Source organism: Halichoeres trimaculatus, unplaced genomic scaffold (genome assembly GCF_033239565.1).
Source record: "Halichoeres trimaculatus isolate MK-OKI-2021-1 unplaced genomic scaffold, fHalTri1.1 fHalTri1_scaffold_13, whole genome shotgun sequence".
NCBI classification, from domain to species: domain Eukaryota; kingdom Metazoa; phylum Chordata; class Actinopteri; order Labriformes; family Labridae; genus Halichoeres; species Halichoeres trimaculatus.
In genome coordinates this window covers 4967151-4983503 of record NW_027437191.1, presented here as the reverse complement: position 1 = coordinate 4983503, position 16353 = coordinate 4967151, and the positions used below count along the sequence as shown (strand labels likewise).

The window sequence follows — 16353 nt, the reverse complement described above, 5'->3', positions numbered from 1 at the left end:
CAATATTCAGTCTCTGTTGGCACCTGTATCGCTCATAATTCTTCCTTGCTTCAGCCTTTACCATGAAACGTTTTCGTTTTCTTCCCTTCACTGTGGAGGGTAACAGTAACAGCTTCCTGGTTTTGGTCTTCTCTGGCTCCATGACGCTTCGGTAGCTGAGCAGCTAGCTGACGTGAGAGGGGCAGTGGGGAAGGATGAGGAGGAACCATGGGCATGGGTGGTTCAGATTGGTCAACTAGTATGCAGCTTTGCAGCGGAAATAGTGAATGTTTTTTTTTTTTCGTTCTTTTTGGTCTTTATATTGTGTAGATTGGACCATTACAGCCCCATAAACAGTGTTATTAAGATGTACAAAGCTTCCAAATCACACACCATAGCTTTAAGATGACCCCAGCTGTGACCGACTTGGTTTAGGACCTCCTGACAATGGTCTTCTTTGAGCCCTTATGTGTGAGTGTGTCTGTGTCAGCTCCTGGTGTTCCAGTTTAAAGAGTGACCCAGAAAACTGGAGACCTTCAGCTGAATGTGCCAGTCGATATCCAGTTTACAACAGCTGTTCTAACATGGAAGAAGTCCTGGGGAATGCAAAACGTGTCAAAATCTCCTCCTCTCATCATCAGACCAACGTTTAGTGATGATCTAAAGCTATTTGAAAATGATGCATCCTGCTCAAGTCAAGTCAAATCCTCAATCTACAGGGTCACTCTCTTTGATGAGACACAGATTGATCTCTTGATGCTTTCAGCAGCAGAAATCTGCTGGTGTTTAGCCAGTCAAAGCCAAAACAGGCTTTTTGAAATGGCTTTGCCACTTGCACTTGTTTCCCTGTGGGTATGAATCCACCTGCAGTGACATCGCCATGAAATCCAGCACAGGCTAACTGCAGAGTACAATGTTGGCCTGTCTTCTGCTTCTGTGGTGCCATCTTTGCTGAATGGCTTCCATTACTGTCTCACTGCCCTCTACTGGTGTGATGGTAAAGTGCAGCTACTTTTAGTTTTCTTCCATTTGTCACTAATCTGATCTGCATAGTCTTTGTGAGACTTCAGGGCTCAGTAAAAACTCAAACACTGGTCACAGACAAAATTTAGTTCCTGGTAGGATAATGGTTGAAAAGCAGCTTTAGTTTTTTGTCAGAGCCATTAAGGACCTTTATCCGTACAAAACCCGAATCTTGACCCAGACCCTCATTCGCACAACTGCAAAGCTCTTGCACTTCTTTCACAACAGTATGATGAGCAAACACTCTCAGATTCTTTCCAGTGGTTTCAACTTCTGCACTGCAAAGAACACAGCAGCCTCCAGGGGCCACAAGCAGAACTTTTCGTCTGGTTGGAATAAATCAGGACAAATCTAGAGCGACACCACCTCAGGATAAACTCTCTTTTTAAAAACAGGGTGCTCATTTGTCTGTTTTTCTTTGGAGGAGAAGAATGTGCAGCGTTCCCTGGCTCAGGGCTGAGGAAAGAGCTGACAAACAGGAGGTGGTTTGAGGTCTGAGAACCAGCAGCGCTCTGCTGAATCACAGTAGCAGACCTCTCCTTTTTTCCAGATTAAAAATACAAGGGGCCAGAAACTTTTAGCGCTGATGATCCATCACAGTCTGGAGCTGCTCTCTGTCCTCACAGAGGTCTGGGTTTTATCACAGGGCTCCCACGCTGGACTTCAGATCAATGAGGAAGTGGACAATAGAGCAGTGCGTCATGAAAAGGGCTCTGAGGACAATTAGTCACTTCATTCTGGTTGATAAATTTATCTGATCCACTGATCCTATAGAGGCATTATCAGTCTACGTCATCATAAAGATGTATTTTGACTGCAGGAGCAGTGTTTAGCCCTCTTCATTCAGATGACTTATCGCTCTCAAAGCCCAAAATTTAAAGCTGTAAGCAGCACAAAAATGTCTGGTTGTTCTGTGGTCAGTTGTCAGAAATAATACTATACAACACAGTTCACCTCTGTCAAGTTTTGACCGTTACAGAGCAACAAGTGTTTTGGAGTTAATAGCTACCATGCTAAATGGTGACCCTCGGCTGAAGGTATCAGTGATTATTGGCCGACAGTCACCAGTTAACAGAGTCACACTTTACACTAAAACACCAGCAATGTCTGTGGCTGTGTAATTAAATGCATCTTCTTTATCCAACCTCAGTTAACCAGGTTTGATCGCAAATAAGTATTAACTGCTCATATTCTCAATCCAGATTTTAATAAGTGTATTTAAAGGGGACATATCGTGCTGATCCCTGATTTAATACTTACATATAATATAATAAATTTGAAAACAAGACCTTTCCCCCCCTGAATTTAAAAAAAAAATGAGATATTGTATTTTTTTTGATATCCTTGAACGAGATTTGATGCCTCTGAAAATAGGTCATTGCCAGTTGGCCGCGAGATTTCGACCGTCGTGACGACATGAGGATCCTTTCTTTTTATTGGAGTAATCTGATAAAGCAGCTCCTCCTCTGTGATGTCAGTTAGTCACACAACCGCCACCGAGGGATACACCCACCAAGAGCCGAGTTTAAACGTATAACCTATACATGTTACAGTACCGCTTTGACTCACCACACTGAAGCGTCCTGAGATGATCTGTGTCGAGGTGGATTTTCTTCCTCCTGAGCTTCAGAACCGTCTGGGTCTGACTCGGGGTCCAATACAAAAGGACGTATCCTACACTCTGCCATTTTATTAGTGCTATCAATGCCTTACAGTGAAGTTTTGGCAAACAGCAAACTCGCTCGGTCTGCCCCATCCAATGTGGCGATTTTGTAAATACTGCCATGCTGCAAAAACCGCCCCCTGGCTCTACCCCCTCTGCCCCTCTGATAGAACTGACCAATCAGAGCACAAAGGGCTGTGACGTTGCAAAGTTACTGAAGGTCATTCTGGAAACGGAGCGTTTCAACGAGATCTTCAGAATGGACTAAAATGAGGATATTGAGAACACTATTGTGGGGCTATGAAGGGACTAAATGACTTGAACTGAGGGCAGAAATGCTTTACAGGCATCCTAGTCTGGCATAGTGAAAAGGAGAAACAAGCATGATATGTCCCCTTTAAAGAAAAAGTTGGTTTGGGCTGAGGTTGTGACTACGGACGGAATCAATATAGAGAGTAAATAATAAGTGAACATAAATTATGATAACAGAAACAGATTTTATGACCAAAGTGAAATTACTGTATCAAACTATTAAACAGTGATTGTTACCCTAAAATACCTACCATTGATATTCTGATGGATCTGGTGCAGTTCTCTGGACGTAGTTTTCTAGGCCCTTTAATACGAACTGAGTGTCATGCTCAGCGGTCTGTGTGCTCTGCTTTGGGAGGGTTTCTGCTTTACTGACAGATGTTTACGGCCTGGTATTCCACTGTCTGGTAAGTGTCAACAGACAGTGCAGTCATGTGTATCGAGTGGCAGTTGTGTGCTAAAATACTACCAGAGGTGCAGATAAAACATGGCAAAAAACATCATTCGAAATGCATGATGTTGTGTAAGTAAGGAGGGCCTATGGGATTCCTACCTCAACCCAACAGGTTGAGTTAACATAAAGCAAACTTGTAGTTTTAACGATTTTGCACATCATGCTAAAACAACATGATTTAATCATGTTTAACCTCTGAACATGAAATAATATAGTAGAAGCTACATGATTTACTTTTGCTGATTGAACAAACACCCATGTTGCTTTTTTGAGTGCTGATGAGCTGAATCCTTTTTTCCCATGTGAAAATAACTGTAAGATAAAAATCTATCTCTGACCTTAAACATTTCTGTTAGTGCTAGAAAGTTATACAATTTAACAAGGGGCTTTACAGAGATTGACTTACTTCTGGAGCAAGCCTCTAGTGGACACTGGGGGAACTGCAGTGTTCAATACTTTTTGCAGCTAAATTTTTCTCTATACAATGCTTTCTCATGATAAGTTGATGTTGGTGATACAATCAAGTCCCTGTTGTATTTTTGTTGTTGAAGTGACTCTAAGGAGCAGTAAGGAGCAGTGCTATATATAACAGTGTTACTAACACCGCTATAGCTTTCCAGTAATAATCTAAATAGCTAATATTTTGAGCGGTGAAATGTGTTTATATGCACCAATATCTAACAGTTGTTGTCCAACCTGGCTTGCTAGCCAGGCACAGGTAAGGAGCTGCATATAAAATGTGTGTGTTTTTGTTCTGGCTGTCCTCTTTGGTGAGGGCCAAGGGGTGACAAACACATGAGTAATGATGATTGGTTAGCGGTAGAGTGCAATATCAGGGTAAGCCAATCAGAGCCAGGGTTCAGGTAGGTGGGTGTTGTTGTTTTTTACAAACCTCAACATGCTGCAAACAGCTTCAGCCGGAGTGGTCTGTGGAGTTCAAACTGGCGTTTTGCGAAAGGAAGTACAGACACTACTTCAACGTCATGAATCTGCATTATGTCACAGAACAAAACAAGCTCAAATTCTTTCATATATTTGAAGGTTTCTCTAAAAAGTAACGCAATAACTGTTTTCCCTGAAAACTAATTACATTCATGAAGGAGTAATTTAGTTACTAATTCAAGTAGGTAATGAGTAACTATGACTAACTAATTCCTTTTTTTTAAAGTAATATGACCAACACTGGTGAGGAGGTGGAGTCTGTGGAAATGTTTTCCTCTCCAGTAGAGGGCGCTCTCTGAATCTTCCTCTATCTGAGGCAGATTCCTCTGAATCCCTCTTTGTTCTGAAACTCTGAAGAAATATGAAACACAGTGAAGCCTCCCTGGTCCAACATCAACGTCATGTTCCTCTCCCTCCCCCTGATGACAGGCCCAGAGGACAGCGCTGCTGGGATAAAGCGGGATTGTTTTGTTCCCATGATGTGATGGCCAACAAAGCCCCCTGATGGAGCCGGCTGCTCCTCTGCAGGCCCACAATCACATTAGATATAGATGATGTCACTCAGCCGCGCCAGCCCCGGCTACTTCCAGGGCAGCGAGAGAGGAGAGATGGAGGTGGTGGGGGGAGGTGGTCTTTGTTTCACATTTCATCCGCACCATCACTGCCTCCCCCTTCCTCTCTGCTGCAGCAGAGGTCTTCCTCATTTCCTCCTTTGTTTCTAAAGGTGGCTGCAGGAGAGAAACTCTCCATGACTGCAGGCACACACACACACACACACACACACGCACGAGTGTCACTGAAGAGATGCTAACAAAGCACAGCTTCAGGCTGCTTCTGTGAGCAGACACAGCCCTCTCTTCATCATCATCCTCATCATCCTCATCACAGCAGAGATGTGGCTCAGACTCAGGGGGGGCAGGGATGCGTCAGCAGGCTTCGCTCACTGACCGTAAAGCAAAACGCTGACAGGGAACATTAAAGACTTGACTGGACACATCATGATGTGGCGGTCTAGACAGAAAGAGAAATGCAGCACCTGCTAACCAGGGCGAAAGAACAACTTATAAAGGGTTATTTCGCCCTATATAAAAAAAACACAGTCACAAGATTTGGAACACAGACTGTTGTATCATATCTTGTGTAGTTTACCATTTCTTTTTTGTGCTGCCTTTAGAGCTGCCCAGACTCTACAAGCATCTCAAAGATATACTCTTTCACATACAGTTTGTCTTTACAGATAATTAAACGATTTATACTCGTGTTTTTTTAACTGTATTCACACATCAAAGTATGGCTGACATATTCAGTGTACATTTCTCACAAGAGAAATGACTGAATGTCACTAAAGCTGAAGTCTTTCAGCTCTGCAGTTTCTGAGAACATCATTAGGCTAAGCTTCAGGAAACTTAAGCTAAATGTGTCGCACATATCAAGGGTCTCAAAACTTTACAGTTTGCAACACTTATACAGCCCAAATACACTAACAGGTCGATCAAAAGACAACAAAGGTCTAAAACAATTAATAAAGTTTGTTTTCCAGATTGTTGATGCATGTTTTATGCTGGATGCCCCTCCTGATACAGCCATCCACATTTTACCAGCCTTAGAAGCTGCACTAATGAGAACACTGATAGATAAGTAAGAACTGGTTATTGAATTTTGAAAAATCAGTTACTAAAAGATCACTAATCACGAACAGAGGAAAGGCTGCTGTTTCTGGACTTTAAAGAAAGCATTTTCTGTTATCCACAGTTGAAACACCCCCACTGTTGTTTCTCAATAAAACAGAAGTAATTCAGCATCAGACTGCTTTTTAATGGTGCAATAATTTTGGGTTATCGTCAAACAGAAAGTCAGTAATCACTAATCAACAATTGAGAATTGTTGATAATTGAAATTGGTTGGTAACCAAATCAGGACCTTAATTATAATAGATGAATTAAACTGGGAAATCAGACAGGTTAACCACCCCTAACTAAACCCTGACCTTCTGATTGAGGGTTGACCACAGTGAGCCACAACTGCCCCAGTTATACTTTTACAGTGATGGATTGAATAAGCAATTGAGGATGGTTTTTGATTTAGCAGGGCATTTTGTGACCACCATGGAGTACTGACCCCAACTTTGGGAACTGTTTAGGATTACGAAACCTGAGGTGAAAATTTTAAACTCTGCATTGTTGAACATCTTGTTAATTGAAATAATTTAAAAGAAAAGTAATTTAACCTCTTGTGACCTGAGCTTCTGTATGGTGTGCAATTTTTGATTCACCTGGCTGTTTAGGATAAGTAAGACCCAGGGGCGTAGCTACTATTAGGCAAACACAGGCAGTTGCTTGGGGCCCCATGATTCCCAGGGACCCCTAAAGCATCTCTTAAAAACTCATTTATGAATCTCTCTTCAATTGAAAGCATTTCTTTTTTCTAAATCTTACTTCACCTGCTTCAAAATACATCAAAAGGCTTAATCTTTAATGATGGTTTTGGGTACTCCCCCTCCCTTCTTATTCAATGGGCTATTCCATGTTACAACACATCTGAAAATTTGATTCGGGAAGAAAGTGGTAAAAAACACTTTTTTTTCCTTTTTTTTTTTCTTATTTTCAACCAAGTCGGAAATAAAAACAATGTTGCTCTGAGATCTGAGATAAACATATCAGACTTTTAGGATTTTAAGGACTTTATCTAGTCCAGGAAACAGGATCATTTTCTCAAAATCAAACTTTTTGAGTTGGTGATAAACATGATTAACTGTAAAATAACAGTACCATAAAGTATGGTAACTGTAAATATCACCTCTTTCAGTAGATGTTTTTTTCCAGTTTTATGTTGTGCTTGATATTTACATATTTTTTCTTTACTAAATTATTTATAAGTATTAGTATTAGTATTATTTATAATACTTCAATATTTACCTATTATAATGTTTTTCACTTCACACTTTCTTGTTTGTTACTGTTACTCTGTAAATTCCCCACTGTGGGACAAATAAGCTGTCAATTAACCATAAAAGATTTCAAATCCAGGACAAAGTGGACTAAATTATGTGTTCACTTTTTTTAGAATCAAACTAAAGTACAGAACTTGAGGAAATGCATTTAGTTGCGGAAAGTTACCATGTAGAAGATTAGCACTGTCTCATGCCTTGATTCTCAGAAAGAGACAGTGGACCCAGGGAAGGCCAGTCTAGCTCTGAGGAAGATGAGTTACAAGGACATGGAGGGCCCCATTGACTGGGTTTGCCTTGGGCCCCCAAACCACTAAATACACCCCTGGTAAGACCTAATAAGTTTAATATCTAAACTTGCCCATTGTATGGAAAGTTTGATTATTTGTGTTATGAGTTTTCTATTACAATAAGTTTTTTTTTTTTTTTTAATGGGTGTAATGTTGTGATTTCACCAAAAGATGATGTGGGTAGTGTCCCTGAATGTGGCTAATCGGTCAAAGTTTTAAAAAAAGAAGTATAATGGGTTTGAGGGCAGAAATGTAAGGTCCATATCATAGACTGTATAAAATATGGATGTAGTCTCGCTGACGTCATTCGTCTGTTTCTGAAACAGAAAACGAAGCACATCTGCTATAGCTGCCATATTGGTAGTGGCAAAGGCTTCAACTACAGCCATAGGGCGCCGGTCGTCATGTGACCCTCAGCTGTGCCTCTTATTTGGGGAGCTCTCAATCTTAATATCCCCTGAACGGCTGAGTTAGAAAAAAATTCACCCCACGTACAGTGGGTGCGGGTAGTAAAATTAGCGACCCAGACAGGAGATGTTTTATGAACCAGGCTTTAAATAGGTTAATTTCTGCTTTGAACATGACTTTTTTGGCTTGGTGTGTGACTTCCGGCACTTCAGCCTCAGGTGGACACTCAAGAAACAGCGAATTTTAGCACTTCAGCATTGCCTCATATTCTTAGACCGGAGGTTGTCGCTTGGTCCACATATGCGGACTCAGGGTCTTAAGGGGTAAAAAGGCATTAATGAAATTAAGTAAGAAACATAATAAAACTGAAAATTATAGTAAGGCACAGCTCTCCAAAGTCATAAACCAGAGAGAAGAGGAGAATATAATCTGTGGTTCAGAGAGGAGAAGAGGTTCTTTGTTTGTTTCTGACACAGATTCAGATTGTTGTTTCAGATTCAACTCTCGCTGCACATCTTGGTTAGGTCACTTCATTTAGCATCCATGAAAACTACATCTCCAACCAGAGTTATTTTAATCAGGTTGAGGAAAAGCTGCACACGTGAACATTGACATCAGTCAGGTTCCATCGTGACAGTAACAGTTGGTCCGTTATTCCTGCTGCTGGGTACAGTTACCTCCAGTGTCCACAGGGACAGAATAAAACCAGTGTGTGAGTGGTGCTGTGTGATTCTCAATTTACATAAAGGTTAAAAATAAAAATATGTCAGATGTTGGGCTGAGAGGAGCGACTGTGTGAAAGGCTCAGTGGGAGTAATTCTGTCTGCAGCACATAACAGGAAGAGTCATTGAAAGATGTTACTTTCCACACTCCACTCACACCTGAAACACACAGCAGCTCATGTATTATTCATGTACACAGACACACACAGACACACACACGCACACAGACACACACACGCTGGCTGAATGAAAAGAGGCATCCAGGAGCCGTTTCCCTGCAGTCGCTCTTTGAGTTAAAAGCCGCTGATTCTCATTTTACATAAGACGACAATCTGACGCTAACTTCTCTTTCAGCGAGCGTTTGACAGGCGGCGCTTTATTAACGCGCGCCGGCCCAGCGAGGAGTTGCAGCGGCACATGTGGGATGTGCCCCACTTTTCACAGCCCACATGTATGTTCACACATGTGTGTGTGACATCAATGCGCCAGTGGGACACTTTCATGGTGTGTTCAGGCGCTCTAGCGGGGATCAGCTGAAAGTGACAGCGTGGAGCTGAGGTAAGCAGCAGACGAGCATTTCTGAACCCGATGAGATGAGCTGAGCCTGAAGTGGCGTTAATCTCCACAATGCTACCTGCTGCCGACAGCGGCGAGGTGGCGGCGGCTGGCAGGTGCTAATTGGCAATCACAGCCTTCAGACTCAATGATGCACTTTCTCGCACCTTCCACTGAAGCTTTATCCTCCAGCGAACTGAACGTCCAATTAAAAAAGTGTCTCAAAAAGGCAAATAATCTGAGGGCAGAGTCAGAGGATTTTCAATGAAGTGATAATTTACTACAGGTGGAGTCAGGGCCATGTCTGCACTCTGAGATCACTGAGACCACCAAGGAACAAAAAATGTTCTGCTTTTACCTCCGACAATAAATCGGTGATGATCAAACCTTAAAGTGGGGGTATTCTGCTTTCTCATATTGGAAAGATGGATATAAAGCACCAATGCTGAACAGCCGAACAGGCGTGGTAATCCCACTGTTACCGTCTGTAATGGTGGGGTCTGCTTCCTTTAAAATTGATGCTCTGGGTTCCTTGCGCATACGGGCCAGATCTTCAACAGACTCACTGAAAGAATGGTGTCATCATGTAAGGATCTCGTAACTGGTTCACGACAAGTTGGGGAGAGTAAAGGGGTTTGAACACATAGGTCTGCCCACAGCTGTGCCCCTGACAGGCCTCCAGGGGTCTGGCCAATCAGGGTGGAGGGGGTTTGTGGAATAGGGAGCCTTAAAGAGACAACAGCTAAAACAAAGTGGTTCAGACAGAAGCTAAAACAAGGGTTTACTAAAACAGCAGAGAGAGAAAAATAGTGATGTTTTTAAGCAGCTAATTATTCAAAGCTACTACAGAGGCACCAGAGGGACAAAACTAAGACTTGAGTAATAATTGACCTATAAGTAAGTCCCACCCACAAATGCGAGGAGCCAATCACAGTGTGTATAGCCTTCAAATACACTCAGATTCTCTGCCTGCATGTCCATTGGAATACATTGCAGAGGTTCGGTTTTCATTCAGTCTCATAAAGTTTTCCTGACACTTTGAGTTTAAAAATGGTCAAACGGTGTTCATGAGGAACATGCAACTCTAACACTAAGTATCCCGAGAGGCATTTGAAGATATACATGTTTTTTTTTCTCTAACGTTAGCTCCTAGCTGGGTTGCTCATCCTGTCTCTTTGTTTGATGGGAGTTCATTGGCCTGTTTTGTTCTAGTTGTTGTTCTTTGGTGAAAGTACATCATGGTTAGCTTTTGTCCAAAGTTAAATTAACATTAGCTTCTGGAGCTTAGCTTCATTAGCTCATCCGTAATAGATGAGATAACACAGGTTGTCAAGATGGTAAAAAGGAGGTTATGTTTTTGTCCTGACCAATGCTGATCCTCTATCTTGTTGTCTGAGATGCTGATGCTAACCAAATGCTGTTTGTCAGGTTTGCTCTAGGAGCTGTAAAAGTCGTCTGTAACTTTAACTCGAAAGCTTTTTATCGACCTTCTCAACAATAAAACAATTCATCTACCGCTCCAATGTGGACTTTAGAGACTTTTGGTGACTGAAGATGATATATGATTTTTCTATCTTCAAAAATCATCAAAAGCATCCTGTGAAATGTTTCCAACTGTGTTTCCTTCCATAGCACCTGTCACTGAATGTTCAGTGTTTGTTGGAGTGAGTGGAGGGGGTGTGGCTTAGTCATAGGTTCTGGTTATTTCACATCGTCCAGTGTTAAATGGATTTGAATTACAACAACGTTAGCCGCTGTTTAGCACAAAAAGCAGTGTGAAAAGATAAAACGCTGCAAGAGAACTAACTTTGAGCGCATTTTTCTAAAAGTGAACTCAAATCAAGTGGTAATATCCTTTAATCCTCCGTCAGACTCATTCTGCAGGTCAGGCTCTGTGTGTGGCAGCGGGTGTTGAAGGAGGTCGCAGTAAGGGTGGCCCGTCAGTGGGGAGTTTTAGTGTTTCATTGTCTGACAGTCAGTAACATTTCCACCCTGCAGGAGAAAACTGTTGGGAAACTGTGTGTTTAATGGACGTACCTCTTCCGGGAGACTGACCACCAGCCCATTCTCCGCCTGGCCCACCAGCGCCTGCAGGAAGTACTCGCTGCAGGCGGCCAGCACGGCCCGGTGCCCGCGGAACTCCTTGCCCTCCACCAGGACGGTCACATCGCACAGGATATCCTGCTTCCGCTGGTCGTTCAGGCAGAGGAGGATATTGGTACAATGAACCGTCGACTCATACACGTACATGGGGGCTTCAGGCTTCTCATCCACGGACATTCCGCTCACGCCCTGGAAATAGAAACACAACAGAGGAGGGGGTCAGCTTACAGCGAGCAGAGAGCAGCATACCGCAGGGCTGACATCAGCCCCAACGGTCTGCTGCAGCCGGACTCATGATTCAACACAAACAGCCCGACTGACTGCGCTCTGCTTCATGTCCTCACGCTCCCTTTAACATTTAAAGCCTGAAAGTACAAAAACACCCAGACGTGACTCACAACAGAATGATCTGAACTCCACACTGGACCCCAGAAGATCACATTTAGATTTGAAGCAGTCAGAAACGTCAAAATGTAGATATAGATAAATCAGTTTGTCTCTTATTTAAAAAAACTTAGCTGATACAAGCTCCATACGCAGAGTCTCCTCTTAAAGAAGGTGACTCATGATGAAAACTTCACAATGAAGAGTCATTTATTTACACCCCTTCCCAACCACAGTCAGCTCAAATGAAATGAAATGTCTAAACAAAAGTTCTGACATCATTTAGAGCTTGTATCTTACTGATATCTTGTCGAAAGCGATTGCATTTTAACTCTGCATGGTTCAGTCCATCCTGTTAAACACAGCTCTTCCAGCAGTTGCATTACATGGACGTCATGACCCTGCCTGTCTTCTCTCGCCTGTGGCACATTTTCTTGAATATCTCTTGCAGTGTTCTCACATCAGCTCACCCAGCTTCACAGAGAAATGATATCAAGAGACCGATGGGAAATCGGTACATAAAGCCACAGGTTCAGTGATTAGTTCTGTGATGTAGTGAAAACAGCTAAAGAAAGTCAACTACAGAGGAGGGCAGTGAAGGGAAGGAAAAAATGCTGGAAATTCCAGGGGTTTAGTGTCACCAGATTTTGGATTTAAAAGATATTAGAAATGTTATTACTGAGTATTTATTTATTTATCTATTTATTTATTTATTTATTTATCTTCTTCAAACTTAAGGCCTTCATTTTAGTCTTTTTTTACCCAGAATAAATCTCATGTGCATTTGTTGGGAAATATGGCTCCTAATATAGTCTGTTGACATTATGATGATGATGATCATCATTCAACTATTTCACATCATCTGGGGTAAAAAAAAAAAAAAAAAAAAAAAAAAAAAAAAAGCTATCTAAAAATTGCAAAAATTCATGGTCATTCCGTGCTTAGTTCTGGTTTCCAGGCTGGGAAGGTGCCTTTCTGCACCTAACAGACAAAACAAACAATTGCACACTCTAGAAGCATTTTGAAATAACATACATTGGTGCTGATAATCTCATTTTAAAGCTATGGTTTACGATCTGAAACCCAGTTTGGCTGGTCGTACATTTCTCCAATATTAAGTCTCTGTTGGCACCTGTATCGCTCATAATTCTTCCTTGCTTCAGCCTTTTCCTTGAAACTTTTTCGTTTTCTTCCCTTCCCTGTGGAGGGTAACACTGGCTTCATGACGCTTCGGTAGCTGAGCAGCTAGCTGACGTGAGAGGAGTAGTGGGGAAGGACGAGGTGGGACCATGGGCATGACGGTGCGAAGCGAGGGAGACAGGGGATTGGATGGACTCACGGACGGTTCGGATTGGTCAACTAGTATGCAGCTTTGCAGCGGATATACTGAATGGATTTTTTTCGTTCCTTTTGGTCTTTATATTCTTTAGATTGGACCATAGAACCATAACATCCCTATAAACGGTGTTGTTAAGATGTACAAAGCTTCAAAATTGTACACCATAGCTTTAAAGTGACATGGGCATAGGCATATATCTAGTAGGGAGACTTTCTCAGAATCACTTAGAAACTCCTAACGCCCTTTATTCATAATAATTGCTAAACACAAAGTACATGTGCTGTGTGGAAATTTAAAATAGCAACTAATTAAAATAGTTTGAGTAAACTCTTTGTGATATGCTTGAATTTACTGAAGCTTTCACTGAACACGGGCTATGCACATGTGCAGAAGTACTGGTGATGTCACCAAAAGTCTGAGGTGAGTTTGAGTTTGAAATGATTTATCCCCACAGGGAGGGGCGACAGATGTGTGCTGAGTATAAAAAGTTCATTTGTAAAGGTAAAACTAGATTTATGCTGTAGGGAAAGAAATTCAGCTTACAAGTCATGGATGAGCCTATCTAAGCTATTCCCAGAATGCATTTCAGCCATGTAATATCATAATGTTTATAATGTTACAAATTTTTCATTCTGCAAATATCTTGTCTGATAGTTGGTTCGTGCCACTGACTCTCAAACTGGGTTTGAAAATTATTATTTTACTCAACAAATATTGTAACCATAAGAAATTAGGGTACGCAGTTGGTAGGGGAGCGTGCTACTTTTTTCAAATCTGTAATTTTTTTTTCAGCGTATCCCTTACAGTAGTGATAGCAGGGAGGGTTTGACTCTCATAGTGAAAAGAGAAGAGGTTAATGTGGAATAACTGCAGTGAGCAAGTAGACCAAGTGAAGGCCCTCCATTCAGGCATAATGACGCCTTTGTGTGGGTCAGGGTTTCTCTCCCTGTACAGTACGTTCATGCCCGTGGACTTTAAGCACAGTAGCTCCACCAGCCTAATCGTCGTAATGGGTTATGCTGAGCTAACAGGGTCTTGAGCCACATTAGTCTTCATCAGCGCCCCCTCAGATCTGCAGGCTCTCTATGGATGAGAGCCTGAAGTCAGCTGTGACCGCCGCTGCAGGAGTGAATCATAACTATCACGCTGGGCTTTTGATCTGCAGGGAAACGTTGGAAACGCACAGAAAGGTTTAAGAGCATCAGTGCACAAGCTGTCGTCAACAACCAACCCTGCTAGTCAAGAAAAAGGGAAGAAAAAAGCAAACCTTCTGCATCCATCAGCACTTCTAATCAGAATTCTGCCACAACCTGCTATTTTGTGGTGTGTGTGTGTGTGTGTGTGTGTATGTGTGTGTTTGGGAATATGCTTGCGCTGGATTTGTGCGTGTGTTTGTGTCACCGCTGCATTTTCCTCTCTCTGCATCTGAAGTCTGAGTGAGGCGAACGAGCGTTCCAGGGCAGAAATAGCCTGTTTGGATTTCTCCGAGCCTCACGACCGCATCTGGAAACATTATTCTTGGAAGACAGGTCGTTATCCGAGGAAGCCAACTGAGAGATGTTTGGAGGAAATAAGAAAACTGTACGACAGCTGGACACCTGATCCAGACAATTTAGGCTTTATGTGCCACAGTCACAGGTACACAACATCTACAGACACTCTCCTTCTACGACTCTAACGGCCAAATGTTGCCTCAAAGATGCAGTCAACGATATTCTGATCTCTGTTTTATTTGCCTGGTAGCAGTCTTTTCTGGATTGTAGATGATTGAGCTGAGATATTCCAGTGATGGGGAGGAAAAAATTCCTCTCAAACCCTCTGAAATCTCTTGGAAACATCTCTCCTGTGTGATCTCAGCTCACACACAGCCAAAGCTAGAGAGGAAACTCTGCATGTTTCAGATCAATTCATCTCCAAAAGATGCAAGTGTGAAACCCTCTGAGATTCATCATAATGCTTGTGCAACACGCAAACTAACATGATGTGAAGTCAGTCCTCATGCCTTTGCTCCATAAGTGCAGAATGTCAGCAGAGGAGGAGATGGGGGGTCTGAATCATAGAAGGTATTTAAAATGGACAGTGTGGCTCAGTCTTTTACAATTGTAGTGTTTTGAATCCAAAATACAAGTGTCCGAGGTGTCGCCATTGTTCAGCCATTGTTCAGCCATTGTTCAGCCAGAGTTTGCACAAGAGGGACTCTGTGAGAATCTGAGTGAAGCCAGGTGACATAAAAAACAAAATTCATCTTTTTCTTCTGAAAGTCCAATTATTTCTTGGCTCTCCCTCTTGACGTATTTTACTATCCTCGAAGAAACTACATAAGATTGGCAGCTGTTAACCATCAAAGGAAATATAAAACCCAGGTATTAACCTCTGATAACCAATGAACACAAAACTTTTCAGAAATAAAAGGACTTGAACAGAACATCTGTCTATCACCACAGCATATTGATGTGAGGTGAATTATTTTCTTAAAGGATAAGTTTGGTTAATACAGCTTTTACATTGTTTATAGAATTAAGTAGAACAAAATACTCACCTAGAAGGCTTTCCTGATCCAAGCAGTGCTTCAGGAGATATTTAGATCCAAAATCGTTCAGCGGACGTCCGTATAATGGGATCCATCGGGGCATAGACAGCACCGCTCCTAAAACTGCATTAATCGTCCAAAAACTCGTGTTTTTCACCAATATTCCATCATGGTCTGCTAGGGGTTAGTCCTCTGCTGCAGTCTGTGTCACTCCAGACAGCGCTGTGTGGCTGTAATGACATCTGAACTGATGAAGACTTTGTTTACGATTGCCCCTCTGCGCATGCCCAGTGCGGCTCATTGTTTCAGGGGAAGACGGCAGGCTACATGAAGACGCGCAGAGGGGCAATCGTAAACAAAGTCTTCGTCAGTACAGAGGTCATTACAGCCACACAGCGCTGTCAGGAGTGACACAGACTGCAGCAGAGGACTAACTCGGAACGGACCATGATGGAATATTGGTGAAAAACATGAGATTTTGGACGATTAATGCATTTTTAGGAGCAGCGCTGTCTATGCCCCCGATGGATCCCATTATACGGACGTCCGCTGCACGATTTTGGATCTAAATATCTCCCGAAGCACTGCTTGGATCAGGAAAACCTTCTGGGTGAGTATTTTGTTCTACTTCATTCTATAAACAATGTAAAAGCTGTATGAACCGAAATTATCCTTTAAAGTTTGACCACAGCCCATTTAGA

At 42.2% G+C, this 16353-nt stretch overlaps 1 protein-coding gene across 3 annotated transcripts in view; it reads right to left on the bottom strand.

Annotated features, from left to right (window-relative positions):
- Nucleotides 1-16353, bottom strand: part of bach2b (BTB and CNC homology 1, basic leucine zipper transcription factor 2b) — a 157875-nt gene that overhangs the window by 42404 nt on the left and 99118 nt on the right. For all 3 annotated transcript variants that reach the window (XM_074685208.1, XM_074685207.1, XM_074685206.1), the window contains exon 2: nt 11334-11588. In XM_074685208.1, coding sequence (XP_074541309.1) covers nt 11334-11576 — 243 coding nt within the window. In that variant the 5' untranslated portion in view covers nt 11577-11588. The remainder of the gene's footprint in view (nt 1-11333; nt 11589-16353) is intronic.